At 46.3% G+C, this 23019-nt stretch overlaps 1 protein-coding gene across 4 annotated transcripts in view; it reads right to left on the bottom strand.

Moving 5' to 3' along the window:
* GRIK5 (glutamate ionotropic receptor kainate type subunit 5) overlaps positions 1-23019 on the bottom strand; it is a 354857-nt gene that overhangs the window by 170594 nt on the left and 161244 nt on the right. For all 4 annotated transcript variants that reach the window (XM_056542912.1, XM_056542911.1, XM_056542909.1 and 1 more), the window contains one exon: positions 18728-18870. In XM_056542912.1, coding sequence (XP_056398887.1) covers positions 18728-18818 — 91 coding nt within the window. In that variant the 5' untranslated portion in view covers positions 18819-18870. The remainder of the gene's footprint in view (positions 1-18727; positions 18871-23019) is intronic.

Genomic DNA, 23019 nt, shown 5'->3' with positions numbered 1-23019 from the left:
ATCAAGTTGTGGTTTATACCATCAGAAGAGGCAGGTTGGGTGGGATGTAGGGTTTCCCCAAGGTCCTTAAAGGGGTACTCCAGTGGAATTTTTTTTTTTAAAGGGGTACGCCACTCCTAGACATCTTATCTCCTATGCAAAGGATAGGGGATAAGATGTCTGATTGCGGGGGTCCCACCGCTGGGGACCCCCGCAATATAGCACGCAGCACCCACCTGTTACTGCTCCGGAAGCGCTGGAGCGTCTGGCGCCCGACCACAGGAACGGAAGATCGTGACGTCACGGCTCCGCCCCCCCCCGTGTGACGTCACAACTCCGCCCCCTCAATGCAAGTCTATGGGAGAGGGCGTGACGGCTGTCACGCCCCCTCCCATAGACTTGCATTGAGGGGCTGGGCGTGACGTCACACAGGGGCGGAGTCATGACGTCACAAACCTTCCGTTCCTGTGGTGAGGAGCCAGACCCTCCAGCGCTTCCGGAGCAGTAACAGGTGGGTGCTGCGTGCTATATTGCGGCAGGACCCCGCAATCAGACATCTTATCCCCTATCCTTTGGATAGGGGATAAGATGTCTAGGGGTGGAGTACCCCTTTAAATCAACTGGTACCAGAAAGTTATACAGATTTGTAAGCTACTTCTTCTTAAAAAACCTAATCCGTCCAGTACTTATGAGATGCTGTATGTTACGCAGGAAGTTCTTTTTTTTCTTAGCTTCTTTTCTGTCTGACCACAGTGCTCTCTGCTGACACCTCTGTCCATGTCAGGAATTGTCCAGAGCAGGAGAAAATCCCCATAGTAAACGTATTCTGCTCTGGACAGTCCCTGACATGGACAGAGGTGTCAGCAGAGAGCACTGTGGTCAGACAGAAAATAAATTCCAAAAGAAAAGAATTTCCTGTGGAGCATACAGCAGCTGATTTTTAAATAGAAGTAATTTAAAAATCTGTTTAATTTTCTGGCACCAGTTAATTTAAAAAAAAAAATTATCCACTAGAGTACCCCTTTAAAGTGAAAAGGTTGCTAGGCACATGACCCATTTGCTCACCCTATCATCTGATTTCCAATCCCAAATCCCTTGTTTCATTTGTTTTTTAAATTATGCAAACATATATGTCCTAAGAATATTTTAGACATCTACAGACATTCTACAGATCTGAAAAGTCTATGAACCCAGAAAATATTTTGTATATTGAATGTTGTCTAGATTGCCCAAAATCTCCAAACTTAGGCTGGGTTCACATCACGTTTTTACCAATACGGGACCGCATACGGCTGGGGGGAGCTAAAACCTTTCGCTCCCGTATCCCTGCCGTATGCGGCCCGTATGTAATTCATTTCAATGAGCCGACTGGAGCGAAACGCTGACTCCCGTCGGCTCATTTTTGCCCTGTATGCGGTTTTCCCACCGCATCTAAAATCATAGTCGACTAAGGTTTTAGGTTCAGTGGAAAACCGCATACAGGGCAAAAACGAGCCGACCAGAGTTGGCGTTTCACTCCGGTCAGCTCATTGAAATGAATTACATACGGGCGGCATACGGCTGGGATACGGGAGTGAGAGGTTTTAGCTCCCCCCAGCCGTATGCGGTCCTGTATTGGTAAAAAAACGTGATGTGAACCCAGCCTTACTGAGCATCCAATAAAATATGAAGGAATCATGTTTCTAGACCATTCCTTGGAACTTTGTTTTGCAAGATTCCATTCAGATTTAGTTCTGTTCCCAAATTATTCTAAGCTTCGAAATACGAATAAAAATCCACCTGATTGTTCAAATAATAATCCAATTGCTCCATAGAATGCATAAAAAATGTCCAGAAAATCAGAGCAAAGTTCAACCACATACAAAAATGCATTAGATTTATTCGGAGAACGCTCACCCTCAAGTGTGCAGACCTATAATGAGTCCTACAGAGTTTCCAAACTATCCATTGACATAACTCTGAACAGGGATGACACATTTCATCACTTCAATCAACTGGTGCCAGAAAGTTAAACATATTTGTAAATTACTTCTATTTAAAAATCTTAATCCTTCCAGTACTTATCAGCTGCTGTATACTACAAAGGAAGTTGTGTAGCTCTTTCCAGTCTGACCACAGTGCTCTCTGCTGACACCTCTGTCCATGTCTGGAACTGTCCAGAGCAGGAGAAAATCCCCATAGAAAACGTATCCTGCTCTGGACAGTTCCTGGCATGGACAGAGGTGTCAGCAGAGAGCATTGTGGTCAGACAGAAAGAAAAATGGTTTTCCACCGGAGTACCCCTTTAAAGATGGCCCAGTGATCAGCCAGACAAATACAGCTTTAAATGTCAGCCATGTAAATGAATGACTACCTCTTACATGTATAGGCCAGGTCCATCAACTCTGGCTAGGCACAGCCATTTTTTAAGGTTTTAAAACAATGCCATAAGCCAACCAATAAGTGTTTGTTCATAGAACAGCTGATTCCTGAAGCTATTATACAGGACATTATCTCCCTGTTTTGCTGATGATCACCCCGTGTAATAGGGCCCTTCTCCTCTCTAAAAGATCTATGGCTTGTGCTTTTTGTTTACAGCATATGTCATATTTAGTCTGTCGACGCGTTTCTTGTATTTCTCTAATACTATGTTCTTGTCTTTGTTCCTAGTTCCCTGGGTATTTATTCATTCTTCTTTGTGTTATCCTAATAAATGTATTTGGAAGTTGCAAAAAAATCGCTCAAATAGTTTTCTGGCAAATTCCTGTGTTTAATTAAAGCTTGTGTTTCTCTGGGTCCTATTGCCTTCTTGTTCTTTCTTCTAAGGTTAGTTTATAGTCCAGGGCAATCACAGGGATATTGCAGGGGCAGCCAGTTTCTGTTATCTTTAGAGTTTAGGGGAAGATCTAGGGACAAATTAAGGACAGGTAATTACAGTCAATCTTTGCATCTGGCTCTTATCTATTTTCCATTTCATTCCTGGCTGCTTTCTTTATCATTTTTTTTCTATCATTATCCATTCCATCATCTACAGTCTCAGTCATTAAATGGTGAGTTGCTAATTTCCTCTTTTTTTTTTTTTTTTTCAAATAAAAAAAATGCTTTACTGCAAAACTCAACATACACATGTAATCCACCAATGGTACACATAATAAGCAATGATTGTCATAGAGAGCACAGTACAGGGAAATAAGAATATCAAGGATACACATAAATCAGCAACTGTAAGGAATGGAGAAGGCAAGAGACCGAGAAGCGGCCTAGGCTCGGAGAATCATAGTACATAGAGTACAATGCTCACGAAAGCTTACTAGCAACGCCAAAGTGGGCTGAGACTTAGCACATTGTATAAGGCAGAACTTCATGGTAAAACACAAAAAAGAACAAAAGAACAAACTAACGTAAACCAGGGTGGGGTATAAGCTAAAGGAGAACATGGGACACAAGTAGGACACTTAAGGAAAGGGAAAAGAACAGAGAATGAGGTGAGGGACAAGGGAGTAGGCAGAGGGGGGATGAAGAAGAGAAAAGAGAGAGAGTGGATAAAGGAAAAGAGTAAGAAGAAGAGAATGCCACCAGTTGTATGGGGACCTGTCGGGACTTACATCAAAGACCACACAGCCCTAGGACACCAAAGATAGGGCAAGATACTCAGGGGAGTCTAAAAACTCTGACCATGGCATCCAAGGCAGCAAAAAGTGCTCAGAGGTTGAAGCAGCTTCCGCCATACATTCCGCCATACATTCCTCCATTCCCTGAAGAGCACTTCTTGAAGCCATTCAGTAACAGATGGTGGCTGCACTGACTTCCATTTCCTCGGGATTACTCTACGCACCGCCACCAACAGCAAACAAACCAAACCCTTACGTAGAGATTTTACCTGGCCAGGGAGCATAGATAATAAAACAACCTGGGAAGAACACTGGAGGGCAACTCCCGTCTTTTTAGTAACAATGTCTAAAACCCCCGACCAAAAAGAAAGGAGGAGAAGACAATCAAGCCAGATATGGGACATAGTCCCGGGAGCTGAGCCACACCTCCAACACACATCCGGAACCGTTGGAAGTAACAGTGCAGTAAAGACAGCAAACGGTACCACCGAGATAGTACTTTGTAATTAATTTCCTGCAGTTTCATGGAGACAGAGGTTCCATGACAAAGCATAGGCCTTTGTTAAGGCCTGTGAGTCCGAGGTACAGCTCAGTTCCCGAGACCACCCAACCTGGTGGATCGGTGGCGGCGGTGACTGCACACCACGAACAACATTGCATAAATCACTGATACTAGGTGGCCTGGGGGACCCGAGTCCAGACACAAAGACTCAAAAGGGAGGGGAGCCCGATGAAGATCTAATGTCTGTTTCCAATTACTATAAAAGTGCATGAGCTAGGTATATTGCCATAATTGGGTAGGGGTAGGGGGACTGCCCTGCAGGACCTACGCCACTGATTTCAGGGAGCCAGAGTGAAGAACATTGGAGAAAACAAATACTGTGCCCTTAGACCTAACCAAATAAGAGCCCGCCGAACCATCACGGATTGGTGTATTGATGTCAGGGGACCGTTGAGGCGATGGAGACCAGCTCTGCCAAAAGAGCAATGACATACCCGCAGCACGATCTGTGCTATTAACGGGAGACAGGTTATATGTGTGGCAGTCCAGTACGTCACGCGCGTCCAAGTAAGCGGCAGGAGCGGGAACAGCAGGGTCTCCAAACGCACCCAAAGCTTCCCCCGAGAGTGATGGGACTAGTCCATGACACGAGTGGCCAGCTAATTTCCTCTTTGTTACCTTGTATGTGTTCTGCTGCAATCACCTACTGGTCGGTCTATTCAGCTCTACTGTAAGTCCTGGTGGTATCTGAGTACTGGGAGCAATTGTTAGGACCCAGGAATGGTGACTATCATAAATGTATTTCAAAAATAACTACATTTAAGAAGCGAGGAGTATGAAATAATGAGCCATTTAAGAAGCACAATCGATGGAGTAGGAAATAATGATCCATTAGGACTAGAGCTCTTACAGGGATACTAGGGGATAAGATGTCTCATTGCAGGGGTCCAGCCGTTGGACACCCCCACGATCTCAACTGCTGCACCCCAAAAATCCGGTGCATGGAGCAAACTTCGCTCCGTGCTGGATGACTGGCAATGCGGGACAGAGGCTCGTGATGTCACGCCCCGCTTGTGACGTCATGGCCATGCCACCTCAATGCAAGTCTTTGGAGGTGGCGTGACAGCCGTCACGCCCCCTCCATAGACTTGCATTGAGGTGGCATGGCCATGACGTCCCGAGTGGTGCGTGACCGTGACGTCATAAGCCTCCAGCACTGCACCCGACGCTCTAAACATACGCTGGGTGCAGCAGGGAGATCACGGGGGTCCCCAGCAGTGGGACCCCTGCGATCAGACATCTTTTATCCCCTATCCTTTGGTTGGGGCGGAGTACCCCTTTAATGTTGTATTTAAATCTTCAACGTGGCATATGTAGAAAATGCCAACTCTGATACCCTCAAATATCAGAAGAATGGGGGTTTATGGCCCATGTTCATTGATTCGCACTTTCCCTACCTCAGATTTCAGAGGTGGCCATATATTGGTGATATGCCATAACTGTTGCATAGATAGGTAGATAGGAATGTTCCATTAATAAGTGTATTTTATAGAAATAATACATATTTATTAGACCGTTCCAGTAAAGGTGGTAGCTTGTGTGCTCTTTTGAGTGGCATTAAATACATGTTGCCGAAACAAACAGCAATATGGAAGCAAAGATAAATATACACAAAGCAATTAATCCTACATTACCCGAGCTCCATGAATGAGTTTATTGTCAGAGTGTGAGCTGCAACGAGAGCTCATCGCATCAGATGAGCGAGCATACACCGAAATGATATACACAGCACGGGCCCTGCCTGCCCACAGATCTCTCGCTATCTGCCGCTCTTTAGGAAACAGCCAGAGGAAGACAAATAACCTAAATTAGGCCGGCTTCTCTAGTTTGTCATGAATCTCCAGGTGCTTTCAAGCCCATTATCTCCTCCAGAAGCCCCCCAAAAAATTGGAGTACGAAAATAGAGCAAGGCCAATATGACAAGACCAAGGGACGGATCACAAAAGATTAAGGACGAATCTGAATCATGGAAATGAATCAGAGTCAAATCGGAGCAGATTGCAGAACGCAAGCAGATGGGGAATAGCTGCGGTCTTCAAAGGCTCCGTGCATAACAGACTGTATAGATCTTCCTATCTAGACACAAGAGCGCGAATCAATAGTTAAGTCATTTTGATGGACAGTTTGGTTCGGTCCCCCAGGGCAGTAAATGTTCACTTCAGTGAAATCTTTGGCAAGTTGACACCCCTCTGTGATTTCAGCCATTTTGTGGAATGAACCGATATTGAACATTATCAACTCACTTGGACATTACTGAGCCACGAGAAACAAGGCACCATTTTTATATGACTGATTTATAGCCAATATACTGGATGCAGTGCCATGACCCTAAAAGGAACAATGATTATATGACATATCGGTGCCGAGCAAGCTGTATATTTCCAGAAAAGCATAACGGATGGATCCGCTCTGTGTTTAATAGCTTTAAGGTTTGATTGCTGGAACCTATAAAAGAGCTCCTACGGTTTACAACATGGCCCAAACATTTCTAAGCTTCATAAGACTAAAATATGTTCTGGCAGCATCATCCACATATCGATAAGCTTTTTGTTTAAATTAATGAGCATAATCAGAAAATGACATATATATATATATATATATATATATATATATATGGCCATGGGGGTGTTAGGAGAAATACCTAATAACTTTGTGACGCCAGGGCACCGTTAGCTTATACATGGTCCGAGGTTGGAGACAGGTTCTCCTGGGCCAGACACGAGGGGTAAAGGAACACACAGGCATCAGGTTATGGATAACGGTCTTTAATGAGCTGGGTGTGGATGGTATTACTCATACAGTAGGTTTTGGGTGAAAGAGTGCAGTGTAACCCCTTGAGAACCCTGTTGCCTTGCTGGGACTCGTGGTGCTTTCACCAAACAGATTAATACTGACTTATAAAACGGGTGGATGAATCCTGATGGGTAGGGTTCTGTGAAGGTACTGAAGCCTTCTCCGCAGACGCATGAACTTCCACCAAGCAAGTAATCCTTGCAGAATGACCAGATGAAGTAGATTTGCGCTGGGCCTCTCCTCAGAGCACATGAAACACAGCACACCTGAACCACACTGTAGCTCAGGAGCCACTAGACAGAACAACTGCTCCCCCCCACTACACTATATAGAGGGGACTTTAGGAGGGGCATTTACTAATCTTTTACTATGTAGTCTGGTTTTTACCCTGTTTTTTTTCTACCTAATTTTTGACTATGTACGTCAAATTTACTAAATTGTTGCACGGCGTTAATAAATATGGCACACATAGGCAAAAGTGGGAAATTTACTTCATGTAGTAGAAAAAATAGTCTGTTCCTTTTTCCTGCTGTCTGAATAGGTTTGGCTGCTAGGTTTCCTTCTGGATCTTTTGTTTTTGAGTTTTTTTTTTAGCTTTTTCACCACATCTAAATAATTCAATAACTAAATTGTAGTCATGGCTCAGAATAGTGGTAAGCAGCGTTTAGTGTGTGTGTGTGTTTATTACATTTTTTTAACACTGTTTTTTCTCCCTAAATGTACTTACACTTTTTTTTTTGTTTGTTTGTTACTTCTTCTACAGATCCGTGTATCCTGTGGACTCCTTTGGATTCGGTTTACTACTTCGACGACCAGTGTTTTTCTTTGCTTGAGGTTAATAAAATGGTTAACGAGGGCTTGTGGGGGAGTGTTTTTTTGTAATAAATTTTTTTTAAACCTGTTTTTTTTTTTTTTACTTTACTGGACAGGCTTAGTAGTGGAAGCTGTATTACAGACGGAGTCCATTACTAAGCCGAGCTTAGCGTTAGCCACAAAAACAGCTAGCGCTAACCCCCAATTATTACCCTGGTACCCAACGCCACAGGGGTGCCGGGAAGAGCCGGTACCAACAGGCCCGGAGCATCAAAAATGGTGCTCCTGGGCCTAGGTGGTAGCAGGCTGGCGTTATTTAGGCTGGGGAGGGCCAGTAACAATGGTCCTCGCCCACCCTGGTAACGTCAGGCTGTTACTGTTTGGTTGATATTTTGCTGAGAATAAAAATAGGGGGGGACCCTATGTGTTTTTTTTTTAAATATTTAATTATTTATTTAAAAAAAAAAATGCATAGGGTCCCCCCTATTTTTATTCTCAGCCAAATACCAACCAAACAGTAACAGCCTGACATTACCAGGGTGGGCGAGGACCATTGTTACTGGCCCTCCCCAGCCTAAATAACGCCAGCCTGTTACCGCCTAGGCCCAGGAGCGCCATTTTTGATGCTCCGGGCCTGTTGGTACCGGCTCTTCCCAGCACCCCTGTGGCGTTGGGTCCCGGGGTAATAATTGGGGGTTAGCGCTAGCTGTTTTTGTGGCTAACGCTAAGCCCAGCTTAGTAATGGACTCCGTCTATAAGACAGCTTCCACTACTAAGCCTGTCAAGTAAAGTAAGGAAAAAACTCAACAGGTTTTAAAAAATTTTTATTACAAAAAACACTCCCCCACAAGCCCTCGTTAACCATTTTATTAAAATCAAACAAAGAAAAACGCTGGTCCTCGAAGTAGTCCACCGAATCCGAAGGAGTCCACAGGATCTGAAATGAGAAGAAAAAAAAATGGGTTAGTACATTTATTATCACCTGCTCACACATCTCCCGCCCCGCTTGACTACAACTGCCAGCATGCCCTTACAGTAAGGACATGCTGGGAGTTGTAGTTGTGTGGTGCAGGAGATGTGTGGGCAAGTGACAAGCTTGTCCCCTGCCCCCAGCTGCAGGACTACAACTCCCAGCATGCCCTTACAGTAAGGTGGGGCGGAGGCCGGGCACAGTGTTTCCCAACCTGGGAGTTGTAGTTTTGCAACATCTGGAGGCACCCTGGTTGGGAAACACTGGTTAGGATCCAGCGCCGCACGACATTTCCGCGCGACAGTGCCGCCCGACGATCTCCGTCACCGATTGTCGCTGGAGCCTCGGAAGGGTAAGTGAACGTCTTCGCCGGTCCCCTTCAGCTGTTTAGTTTTGCAACAGCTGGAGGACTACAGTTTAAAGACCACAAACCAGTGGTCTGCAAACTGTGGCCCTCCAGCTGTTGCAAAACTACAACTCCCAGCATGCCTGGACAGCCAAAGGCTGTCCAGGCATGCTGGGAGTTGTAGTCTTGCAACATCTGGAGGCACCCTGGTTAGGAAACACTGTTTTAGGCCAGTGTTTCCCAACAAGGGTGCCTCCAGATGTTTCAAAACTACAACTCCCAGCATGCCTGGACAGCCAAAGGGTGTCCAGGCATGCTGGGAGTTGTAGTCTTGCAACATCTGGAGGCACCCTGGTTGGGAAACAGTTTTAGGGCTTGGGCAACTTATCGGCTTCCGTAGGATCCAGCACTGCACGACACTGCCGCCCGACGATCTCCATCACCGATCGTCGCTGGAGCCTTGGAAGGGTAAGTGAACGTCTTCGCCGGTCCCCTTCAGCTGTTTAGTTTTGCAACAGCTGGAGGACTACAGTTTAAAGACCACAAACCAGTGGTCTGCAAACTGTGGCCCTCCAGCTGTTGCAAAACTACAACACCCAGCATGCCCTGACAGCCAAAGCCTTTCGCTCTCAGGGCAGGAGCCCGGGCTGACATTACAGTGCAGCCGCCCGGGCTCCTCATACTGCCTCACCGCTACCCCCCCCCCCCCCCTTGTCTCCCGCCCGGGCTCCTCATACTGCCTCCCCGCTACCCTCACTTATGGGGACACTGATATCCCCCCCCCCCTTGTCTCCCGCCCACGCCGCTCAGCTCCCGCTGCTACAAGACTACAACTCCCAGCGTGTCCTCACTGTAAGGGCATGCTGGGACTTGTAGTCTTGCAACAGCAGACAGATGGAAGTTGTGTGGCGCTGGCAGGTGAGAGGGGGGGGGGGGGGATGTAAATCACTGCAGTGTCCCGGTAGCGCAGTGAGGGTAGCGGGGAGAAAGTATGTCGGAGCCCGGGCGGCAGTAGCTTTTCCTGCTCCATGTTGGAGCTGGAGTAAATTTAGTAAATTTTTACGGCCGTTGCGACAGTTTATTGCGCAGCTGCGACTGTCTCAGTTAATAAATAACTGACCACTGCAAGTCAAAAATGAAAACTTGCGTAAATCAAGCGGGAACATTTTTTTTTACTTTCTAGCTCTTGCTAGAGAAAGTCGCACGAAAAATAGGGTAGGCGCAATTGCGACAATTTTGCGCCAAAAATAGTCAGAAAAAAATGACTAAACCCCTTAGTAAATGCCCCTCAAAGTGCATATTACTCGGGAAAGCTGCACAAAGCAAGCAAGAAATAGTATATAGACACACAATGAAACACATAATAAATAGTAAAACAAAATAACAGATTGTGCACCCTGTGTAGAGATACCTCACCTCAGCCCCAAACGCACGTATTCACCCTGTTGTTTCGTCAGGGGGCGTGTACACGCCCCATGACAAAGCAAAAGGGTGAAAACGTGCGACGTGATGACGGCGTGATGAGAGCGACGAAGAGCGATGATCCCGGGCCGCGGTGATGGTCTGGGGCGGCGGGGACACCCCAGGGACGCGACAACAATGATGGAGAGCGACTTCCAGGGCAGGGGTGATGGTCCGGAGCGGTGGGGACAGGGGAGTATAGCTTTCTATATTATTATTGCACGGATCCCTCAACATACGATGGTTTCAACTAACGATGGTTCATTTGGAACGAATTACCATCATATGTTGAGGGATCACTGTATATCTATTAATTCCTAGAGGACATGTAATATATATTTACATCTCAAGGTCCTGCTTTCACCGCTTCGCCCGACACGGTGACACGGCAAAGATGGCTGTAATTAGCAGCCAGGGACCTGTGGCCAGGGCCGGACTGGCCCACCGGGATACTGGGAAAATTCCCGGTAGACCGCTCACCCTGGGGCCGACAGTGGCCGGCCTGTGCTCAGTCCCCGACCTGACCCGTTCTTATAGATTGGAGCGCGGTCGGGCCGCCCATGCACACTTGCATACAAGGGCCTGATACTAGTATCAGGACCTTGTATGCAGCCAGGGCCGCCATTAGGGGGGTACAGCCAGTACTCCAGTAAGGGGCCCAGGCCCCCGCTGCACCCCCCTGCAGATGCCGCAGCTCAGAATTAGGGGACCGCTGTATACACAGCAGTCTCCTGCTTCCATGGCCGGTCCAGGACGCATTGAACTACAAGCGCGTCTTACAGACGCCTGAATCAAGATGGTTGCCGGAGCTCTGCTTACCTGCTCCAGGGCCACTGCATCGGTCCTCTTGTATAGTCTACCTTCTGGCAGGCTATACAAGTAGATTGCCGATATCACTGACCAGAGCTATGCCAATGCATAGCTCTGAATAGCACTCAATAGATTTCAATATATAGTCCCCTGTCAGGAATTATTACAAAGTTTTTGAAAAAGTGAATAAATCCCTCCCACAATAAAAAATTAAATCCCCCTTTAAATTAAAAAAATTATTTAAAAAAATTAAAAAAACATATTTGGTATTGCCGTGTGGAAATGTCTGAATTATTAAAATATGTTAATGTTCCCGTATGGTGAACGACGCAAATGTAGAAAAATAAAGTCCAACATTACCGATTTTTGTCACATCACATCTCCCAAAAAAATAGAACAATACGTGATTAAAAAGTCAAATATATGCTAAAATGGAACCGATAAAAGCTACACTGATAAAATCAAGGCGTAAAACATGAACCACAATCACAGAAAAATAAGAAAGATGTAGGGGTCAGAACAGGGCAATTTGAAATACCTATTAAAATACCTATTTTGTCAAAAAAAGTTTGTTGCAAAAGCAGTACAATAATGGAAAAGTGTGTAACCATGGATATCGTTTTAATCGTATTGAGGCACAGAATAAAGAGAACGTGTCAGTTCTACCGTATGATGTATTGCATAAAACCAAATTGCATTTTTCTTTTCAATATTCCATTACAAATAATTATTTTGTTTTTAGTTTCGGCAAACAGTTAATGGTAAGATAAAAGGTGTCACTACAAAGTATAACTGGTTGCGCAAAAAAAACAAGCCCGCATATGGGTCTGTGGATCGGGAAATAAAAGAGTTATGGCTCATAACAGGTGAGGAGGGGAGGAAGAAAAAAAAATCGACTTGGCCTTGTCCTTAAAGGGGTACTCTGCTGCTAGATATGGGGAAAGGAGATAAGGGGATAGGGGATAAGATGTCTGATCTCGGGGGTCCCGCTGCTCCCCCCCCCCCCTGTGGAATCTCCCACAGCACCCGTCGTTTTAAATAAACGCCGGGTTCCTGCGCCAGTGGTCGTGATGTCACATCACACCCCTCATGACTTCACTCCACGCCCCCTCCATTCATGTCTGTAGGAGGGGGTGTGTTGTCCGACACGCCCCCTCCCATAGACATGAATGGAGGGGGCGTGGCGTGACGTCATGGGGGGGCGGCCGTAAAGTCATAGTTACAGCCTCCGGTTCTGAGCATTCTGAACAAAATGTTCAGAACACTGGAGCACTGGAGTACCCCTTTAAGGCCGGAATGAGCTGTGCCCTTCAGGGGTAAAGCAACTCCTGAAGGGACAGTGACCAATTTCTCACTAATCTGCTTACTATTGTAACAAACAACTTTGTGCTAAAGAGATTGTGTACTGTTAGGATCAGGTTTGCAATACCAACCTGCCACATGACATCACTGTCTACATCCCCAAAGGACTACTATTCCTAGCTAGCTTGTACTACAACACTTATCATACCCTTAAGGACCACACGTCCACTCAGCAAGCAGGAAGAGAAAGCAACTATGAACCAAAAAGGGGTTGTCAAGTTTAGGAAAGACATTTCATAGAGCCTACTGGAGGGGTGGAAATGACCACAAAGATGATCTCTCAGTCTGGAGGACCTGCCATGTCCTGCATTACACAGACAACCCATTGATTTGTATGGACATGGTGTAATCCTTCACTTTTCCTGTGGAGGTGCTGCAGTAACATAGAACATGTACAGAAAACATTAAAGCATACCAGTCATATCACAGGAAAAAAATATTGCTTCTATGTGTTACTCACTAGGTCATGCAGATTCTTTACAGGACTTTTTTATGTGTCTAGCTTCTGTATTTGGCTCACAAATCCCTCTGTTCTGCTGCTCACTCATTCTGACATCCACTACTCAGGAAGGGGCATGTCCGAGGCAAGCACTGAGCCCGCCCTCACTCACCATGCATTCACTTCCTCCCTGAGTCTGCTGTGCTGGGTCTCTTCATCCAATCACTGCAGGCTGCTCTGTAACCCCTCCTCTCTGTTTTCATGCTGCAGTTTGATAGGACAGGAGTGAGCACAGAGGAGTGCTAGTCCCACCCTCACTTCCTGGACTTTGTTCCTGGCAGGGCTTCAGCTGGGACAAAGGTGTTGCAGCAGCCGGAGAGGTATGTTCTGGATGTTACGGGGACCCCTACTGGTCTTTTTTTTTTATAAACCATGATTTCTATAAAAAGGAGATAACCGTTTCTTATGAAGTATATTAGAAAGGTTAATGTTTTGCCAAGATGTACAACACATAATAGGTTTTAAATCTGACAGTGTCCATTTAAACACTCAGCTGATTGGTGGAAGGTTCCATCAAAGGGGAATATGTGTGATCATCTGATTGTCAGGAGATCCCTCTAAGATACATGGATTGTCCAAAGCTGAGAACCCCTTGAAAGGGGTACTCCGCCCCAAGACATCTTATCCCCTATCCAAAGGATAGGGGATAAAATGTCAGATCGCGGGGGTCCCGCTACTGGGGACCCCAGCGATCTCGGCTGCAGCGCCCCAGACATCCGGTGCATGGAGCAAACTTTGCTCCATGCTGGGTGACTGACGATGCAGGGTGGAGGCTCGTGACGTTACGGCAACGCCCCCTCAACGCCCCCTCCCATAGACTTACATTGAGGAGGCGTAGCCATGATGTCACGTGCGGGGTGGGAACGTGACGTCACGAGCCTCCAGCGCTGCAACTGATGCTCTAAACAAACGCTGGGTGCAGCAGGGAGATCGTGGGGGTCCCCAGCGGCGGGACCCCCGCGATCAGATATCTTATCCCTTATCCTTTGGATAGGGGATAAGATGTCTAGGGGCGGAGTACTCCTTTAAAGAAGGTCACAGTTTACTATAAGTGCTCGTATATATATATATATATATATATATATATATATATATATATATATATATCTGCATTAAAAATCCTGAGGCATTTGTATAACCCTGGGGCACTCCAGCTTATTTTAGCATAGCCTATTACATTATTTTAATAGTAAGTCCATTCATGAGACCCGAGCTCAGGTTCTTTACGATTATATGGACCCTGGTTCTCTTCTGCAATGGCCTTCTGGGTAATCCGCTCCTCATAGCCTGACTGCACTTTGACGTATATGAAATAGACTGCAGATAGCGCGGTAAAAGTTAATGAATTTGGCAGCATTACTGATGTATGGGACTTGTGTCCTCTGTGGAGGCAGCTAAAATAACATCTTTGAGGATAATCAATAGGGTGGATCAGACAGGAGAACAATTGTATAATAACTTTAACCCCTGGAAGGAATGAGAGAAGATGCAGATGTATCTAGGCCTGCCTTGGTATATACTCAGGAGGTCATTCAATGCAAATCCAGCATTTTTACAGCTTGCCCTAGCAACCTTTGGCAATCTGGCTGATGAGCATCTGACGGGTGCCAAAGACATGGCTGCCAAAACTGGGATATCATTTTCACAGAAACGTTGCCACTATGCCAGAAGCAATTATACATCAGATATGGGCCGCACTCAATGTAGGCACGGGTTAACACATTTTATTGTAATTCAGAGGATTGTGCATTGTCCACCCCCAGTACATTGGTAACGTCAGTCAGGGCCAATTCATCAGCCCCTTGTTTGCCTACAATGCAGTTCCTCTGAGGAGTGGAGCCCGGCAAAGGTTCTCAGCAGGCACCAGGTGTATTGTAATAATCTGCAGCAGCTGAGATGTATATTGGGATGTTCTGCAGGAGTTGAGATGAGTATTATAATTAGAGATGAGCGAACTTACAGTAAATTCGATTCGTCACGAACTTCTCGGCTCGGCAGTTGATGACTTTTCCTGCATAAATTAGTTCAGCTTTCAGGTGCTCCGGTGGGCTGGAAAAGATGGATACAGTCCTAGGAAATAGTCTCCTAGGACTGTATCCACCTTTTCCAGCCCACGGGAGCACCTGAAAGCTGAATAATTTATGCAGGATAAGTCATCAACTGCCGAGCCGAGAAGTTTGTGACGAATCGAATTTACTGTAAGTTCGCTCATCTCTAATTATAATGTGTGTGTACTACGAGGTTATGCAGCAGCCGAGCTGAGATGTGTATTATGATGTTCTGCAGCAGCTGAGGTGTGTAATATGATGTTCTGCAACAAATGAGTTGCATATTATAAGGTTCTGCAGCAGGTAAGGTCTGTAGTATAAGGATATGCAAGATTTAGATGTGTATTATGATGCTCTGCAGCAGCTGAGGTGTGAATTATGATTTGCAGAAGCTGAGGTGTGCATTATAGGATTTTGCAGCAGCTGAGGTCCGTACTATAATGTTTTGCAAAGTTTTAGGTGTGTATTATGATGCTCTGCAGCAGCTGAGGTGTGTACTTTAATGTTGTGCAGCAGCTAGGGTGTGTATTATGGTGTTCTGCAGCAGCAGAGGTGTGTATTGTGATGTTCTTCAATAGCTGAGGTGCGTATTGTAAGGTTCTACAGCAGCTGAGTTGTGTACTTTAATGTTGTGCAGCAGCTAGGGTGTGTATTATGGTGTTCTGCAGCAGCTGTAGTATATTTAATGATCTTGTGCAGACGCTGAGGTCTCTTTTTTGATAATCTGTAGCAGCTGAGATGTGTATCATGATGTGCACCAGCTGAGGTTTGCATTATAAGGTTTTGCAGCAGCTGAGGTCTGTAGTATAATGTTTTGAAAGGTCTGAGGTGTGTATTATGATTTGCAACAGCTTAAGTGTGCATTTTAGGTACTTCAGCAGATGAGGTCTGTACTATAATGATATGAAAGGTTTTACGTGTGTATTGTGATGATCTGCAGCTCAGGTGTGTAATATAATGTTCTGCAGCAGCTAAGGTGTGTATTATAATGTTCTGCTGCAGCTAAGGTGTGTATTATGATGTTCTTCAGCAGCTGAGCTGTGTATATTAGTGTTATACAGCAGCTGAGGCGTGTACTTTAATGTTGTGCAGCAGCTAGGGTGTGTATTATGGTGTTCTGCAGCAGCTGTAGTATATTTAATGATATTGTGCAGCAGCTGAGGTCTCCTCTTTGATAATCTGAAGCAGCTAAGATGTGTACAGTGGTCCCTCAACATATGATAGTAATTTGTTCCAAATGAACGATCATTAGTTAAAACCATCGTATGTTGAGGGATCCGTGCAATGTTAAATATAGTAAGGTATACTCCCCTGTCCCCGCCGCTCCGGACAGTCACCGCTGCCCTGGATGTCGCCGTCCATCGCTGTCGCTGTGTCCCCACCGCTCCGGAACCATCTCCCCTGCCCAGGATCGTCCTTCCTTATCGCCTTCATCACGTCGCTGCACACACCGCTCCTGTTGGATGATGGGACGGCGTGGGCGGCGACGTGATGACGACGATGGAGAGAGACGGCGATGCAAGGATCCTGAAGAGGACGGTCTGGAGAGTCGGGGTCAGGTAAGTGACCATCACCGGAGCACACGGGGCACCGTAAACGGCTATCCGGTGGCAGCTGAAGCAGTCTGCGCTGCAGGATAGCCGTTTATGCGATGGCCCCGACATACAAAAGCATCGTATGTTGATGCTGCCTTCAACATGCGATGGTCTCTGAGAGGCCATCGTATGTTGAAATGATCGTATGTTGGGGGGTCATTGTATTATGAAGTTCTGCGGTATATAAGCTGTGTATTATGAGGTTCTGCAGCAACTCTGACACAGGACCATATAATATACATTGTAGCTGCTGAAGTACTGCTTTGAAAAGATATGGGGGGGGGAGATTTATCAAAACTTGTCCAGAGGAAAAGTTGCCCAGTTTCCCATAGCAACCAATCAGATCGCTTCCTTCATTTTCCAGAGGCCTTTTTTGAAAATGAAAGTAGCGATCTGATTGGTTGCTATGGGCAACTCAGCAACTTTCCCTCTGGACAGGTTTTGATAAATCTCCCCCATAGAAGACAGGGAGGAATCTTCCTATAAAACTGATGTGTGACAGACTACCTATACAGATTTACTTTAAAAACAAAAATGGCAAACATTAAGACAGCGCTGCATCTGCAGGATGAATAGTGTTTATTTAACGTCGCTCATCTTTATAATCATCAAGTTCCACGTCTCTCGTGTCTCTGATCATTTTGCGCTAACTACTCTCCATTATCGAGCTGAAACGCGTGTAGTAACATTCCGGGGTTTTGGATACTCTATAGTAGGGATCGACCGATATCGTTTTTTTAGGGCCGATACCAATAATCGGTGGAGGTTAGGGCCGATAACTTATACCGATATTCCGGTATAAGTTATCGGCTATTTATCCCCCCGCGACACCGCTGCAGATCATTGATTTAAAGCGGGCGCTTTAAATCAATGCACTGTAGTGGCTTTTGCGGTGCCATAGGCCGCCGCCACCCGCTTCTCTCCCCCTACCTGTCAGGGTGGTCCGGGCCATCCATCCTTCCTGTAGTGTCCGGCGGCATTGCGGGTGGAGGGTGAACCGGTAAGGGCTGTCTTTCTTCTCCGGGGGTCATCTTCTCCACTCCGGCCTAGTAACGCAGCATAGATGCCGCTGTGCAGTGACGCCCGTGCGCAGCGACGCACCTGACGTAGCGGCGTCTATGCAGCGTACTAGGCCGGAGCCTGCCCGGAGTGGAGAAAAGGACCCCCGGAGAAGAAGGACAGCCCGGACCGGTTCACCCTCCACCCAGAATGCCGCCGGACACTACAGGAAGGAAGGATGGCCCGGACCACCCCCATTACGGGTAAGTTACATTTTTTTTATTGACTTGGAGGGTGGGGGAGGGGCCCGACCGGTATAGCGGTATGGGCAAAAATCCATACCATGGGAGAAAAGAAAAAACGGTATCCGGTTCATACCGGTATACCGCCCAGCACTACGGTGGGGGGTGCGGCGTGGTGCGGTGGGTCGGGGGGGCGGCCGCGGTGGGGGCGGTGCGGGGGGCGGGGCATTATCGGCTTATCGGCAAAGTAATTGCCGATACCGATAATGCCCAAAATCATGATTATCGGCCGATAATATCGGCCATACCGATAATCGGCCGATCCCTACTCTATAGGACGGCGTGTTAGTTCCAGCTCCATCATTGTACAACCTGTTCATAAAAATGCCGTTCCTCATCTTGTTGTGTAATATAAATGCGCTTTCCGTTTGAAAACAATTTTCATTTTACCAATATGACACCTTATTTCTGCGAGAACAGATGATATGCAATGAGTATAAAACAGTGTTTTTCCCAACCAGGGTGCCTCCAGCTGTTGCAAAACTACAACTTCCAGCATGCCCGGACAGCCAAAGGCTGTCCGGGCATGCTGGGAGTTGTAGTTTCGCAACAGCTGGAGGCACCCTGGTTAGGAAACACCGGTATAAAAAGTGCTTACCGACACGTAGAGATGACAGCAATGAGGCACCAGGGGAGGTGAGGCTCAGGAGCAGTAGGAGGAGCGGAGCTCCCAGCTCGGGTTGCAGCATCTTCTTCTACTCCTCATGGAGACGGATCGAGGCGCAGCCAGGCTGACACCACCTATTGGGACAAGGAATAGCGAGACGTTATTTGCAGGGTTAAACATCGAAGCGTTTCGACAAAGTTGGGGTTAATCACAACACTGGTTGAAACCATCTATTGCACAACGTGCACAAAGTTTACCTAGAGCACCCTTCTTTTGAAGACCAGGTTCAACAAGAAACCATTAAAGGGGTACTCCCCTGGAAAACATATTTTTTTTTTTTTAAATCAACTGCTGCCAGAAAGTTAAACAGATTTGTAAATTACTTCTACTTAATTCTTCCAGTACTTATCAGCTGCTATGTGCTCCACAGGAAGTTCCTTTCTGTCTGACCACAGTGCTCTCTGCTGACACCTCTGTCCATGTCAGGAACTGTCCACAGCAGGATAGGTTTGCTATGGGGATTTTCTCCTGCTCTGGAAAGTTCCTGACATGAACAGAGGTGTCAGCAGAGAGCGCTGTGGTCAGACAGAGAGGAAATTCAAAAAGAAAGGAACTTCCTGTGGCATACAGCGGCGGATAAGTACTGGAAGGGTTAAGATTTTTAAATAGAAGTAATTTACTAAGCTGTTTAACTTTCTGGCACCAGTTGATTTAAAAAAAAAAAGAAAAAAAAAATTCCAGTGGAGTTCGCCTTTAAAGGGGTACTATGGCGCTAAGACATCTTATCCCCTATACAAAGGATAGGGGATAAGTTGCCTGATCACGGGGGTCCCGCTGCTGATCTTGCTGTCACGCCCCCTCCCATAGGCTTGCATTGAGGGGGCAGAGCCATGACATCACACGGGGGCGGAGCCGTGACATCACAATGCTCCGTCTCCGTGATCGCCAGTAATCAGACCCGGAGCGAACATGCTCTGGGGATTGATTCTATCGGAGTGCTACGTGCAAGATCACGGGGGTCCCCAGCGGTGGGACCCCCGCGATCAGGCATCTTATGCCCTATCCTTTCGATAGGGGATAAGATGTCTTAGCACCGGAGTACCCCTTTAATGGTTCATATAGTTAGTAAAGTAGATAGTTGAACCAGCTTAAAGGAGAAGTATTGTGGACAAAAACGTATAAGATTTTGTTAACGATACTTCTTCTTTAACAGTATTGTGGACAAAAAATGATACGTTTTTGTCAACGGTAATTCTTTTTTGAACTGAACACAATGGTCACTTTCATGCAGCCCGAACCACGAGCCATTAGGGTAGCTACCTGCAGCTTCTCCTTGCCCTACAATCCTTGGTTAATACATTTCTTTCAGATTATAAGGGTACTTTCAGGGTATAAGGAAAGATTTATTAGTCAAGGTCAATGTGGCAGGCAGGAGCCACGGGGACCGCCCCAATGAATGTGGTTCAGGCGGCATGCAAGTGATGACAGGTTCTGAGCTTTATACAATGATTGTCTTGTGACCTTCTGATCAATGGGCACTATCATGAAACTTGACTAACCAAAGGTCTACTGCAGCCCAAGTAGCCCTTTGTATGGTTATTACCCCATCCTATATATCTACATGAAGATGCCAAGGCCTTTTGTTCCCTTGAGTATTGGTAGGCACCATTGTAGTTACATGGACTGTTATGGAAATAATATACATTTCTATTGAGACAACCATCCAATATTGTAATGAAATTGGTCTTCTAGAGGGCTGGTCCTCTCAATGAAGAGGGTCAACAGAAATAGGACATGGAATGGTCACAGCAAAAGATAAGAAAATTGATTTGGAACAAAGCTGAATTTTTTGGGGGAAAGAAAAAAACAAAAAACATATTTGTCAGAATCTTATTTAATCAGTGATCTACTTAAAGGGGTACTCCGCCGCACACATCTTATCCCCTATCCAAAGGATAGGGATTAGATTTTACATCGTGGGGGTCCCACCGCTGGGGACCCCCGCGATCTCGGGGCCGGCACCCCTGTCATTCGGGTCACGGAGCAAACTCTGCTCTGTGCCCGATGACTGGCAATGCAGGTCACCACGCCCCCTTCATTCAAGTCTATGGGAGGTAGGCGTGATGGCTAGTACAGAGCCGTCACTTCTCCTCCCATAGACTTGAATAGAGGGGGCATTCCGTCACGAACGCGGAAGCTGCAAGCTTCCGTGTTCCGGACGCCGCAGCTGCTGGCCCAGAGATCGTGGGGGTCCCTAGCGGCGGGACACCAGCGATCAAACATCTTTTCCCTTATCCTTTGGATAGGGGATAAGATTTGTGAGGCGGAGTACCCCTTTAAGGCATACTGGTACGGGAGCAGGAAGATCTCTATTTCTATACTTACTGAGCAGCAAGGCATACATTTTGTAAGCCTGCTGCTCAGTTTACATTCACTGGATCAGGTGCAGAGTGCCCGGCCTAGTGATTGTGTGCAAGCCTGCCGATTCTAGCAAAACCTCGCAAAATGAATTTCAGGAGGTTTGCTTTATACCATGACTCTATTCCTAGTAATATCTTGTCTTCTGGAGAACTCTTATTGTGTGGAGAAACGGAAGACGTTGTAGTACGATGCTGGGACATTGCTAAATGACTGGGCAAAGCTACTACTACTGTCATGATGTTAGGAGTTTTAGTTTAGCAACAGACTAAGTACAATGCAACAGCATTTCCAGAGATAAAGGACAGCGAGAAGGTCCATTCCAAGAAAGTGCGTCTGCACCTCCTATGTGGCACTCATGTGTCTGGTTGTGGTGACCTACTTAGTTTTGTCACAACCTATGAGCGCAGAGGACAATGTAAGACATTCTCGAGATATGGGACAACGAGATGTCGTTTGTGGGGACAAAGGAGCGTGTGACACGCCTGGTGGAGACAAGACACCAGCAGATGCCGTCTACAAGGAAAGGGGCTGTGTGACATGGTGACACCTCAGTGACAGGATGACAATTACTCCTCTTGAGGATACATGTTGATGTGACATGATGAAAGTATATGCACTGGCAAAGGGAGGACTAAGATGTGAAGGAAGAAAAGACAGGTTAATCACCTTCAGGGAGAATGTGGAGTCTACCACACTGATACCATCTATATTGGGAGAGACAGGGTGACACGGCAGCACGTCATGAAAGAGAAGGCCTGACTGATGTAAGTGTATCTATAACAGCAGCAAGCTTGGGAGATGGTAGGAAGAGCTAGATGCTGTCAGAGATTGGTGGGAAGAGAAAGACGTCCACTCCTTACAATTACTGTGTGGAAAGAAACAAGACAGCGGCTCAAAGAAGAACCATGAATACCAACACCGTGATCATAGGCCTTCGACTTACACTCATGGGTTGTCATGAAAATTATGAACGGTGCAAAATTTGTTGCAGACTACATGCAACAAGCAAAATGGGTATATGTAAAGATCTGGAGGGGACGACTGTAGTGTTCTTCAATAAAATCACCAATAGGAAGTTCAGTATGAAAGCATAGCACTCAATACAAACCAATGTAAATCTGCAACAGACATGAAATAGTTACATCTGGAACGTGACTGGAGAGAAAGTAGTGACTGTATTAGTCATGAGATGTTTGTATGGAGGAGATTGCCTGGTAGCTTGTGTGATGTCCCAGTATGGGATATAGTCCCATACAGTACTTAGGCCCTGTCAGGTTGAGTCCCTCTGTGTCCTAGGGTCCCTCCTGCAGTGTCTCCTCCATAGTAATATATATAATGTATAATCTTATGTGTGTTAAGTATAAAGGACCTTTAAGCATCTTTGAGTTAGTCACATGACAATGTGTTCACCTGATGTGTTAGTTACCCAGAGAGCACCAGCTAACCAGGTGACCTGCAGCTTGACCTATGGGCTTCTGGCTCAGCCCTCCACACACCCCCCTTTATAAGAGGGGGAGCCATTACAATCTCTCTCTTGGATCCTGAGGCAAAGTAAAGACCAGACGTCTCAGAGCCAGTGTCCAGCACATCTGGAGGCCTCAAGCCTAACCTACAGACACAAGTCAGTAAGTCAAGTTATTTATGTCTGCTGTCACTACCTACAGTCAAGTCAAGTCTATTATGGTCAGCGTGGCTGTCCTAAAGTCTGTCAATGTCACTACGAGTCCCAGCAAGCTGCGAAGTCCTTCTGTGTTACTGGCCACCTCTCTGGGATCCTGGCCTAGCTGTAAAGACTATTACCATCTGTCTACCTCAGTGAAGCTACCGTTAACCCTAGCCTGGTCTTGGACTATTATTGCCCT

This window comes from Hyla sarda, chromosome 10, assembly GCF_029499605.1.
Source record: "Hyla sarda isolate aHylSar1 chromosome 10, aHylSar1.hap1, whole genome shotgun sequence".
In the NCBI taxonomy this organism is placed as follows: domain Eukaryota; kingdom Metazoa; phylum Chordata; class Amphibia; order Anura; family Hylidae; genus Hyla; species Hyla sarda.
The sequence above is the reverse complement of the archived record's forward strand: the minus strand, read 5'-3'. Positions and strand labels throughout refer to the sequence as shown.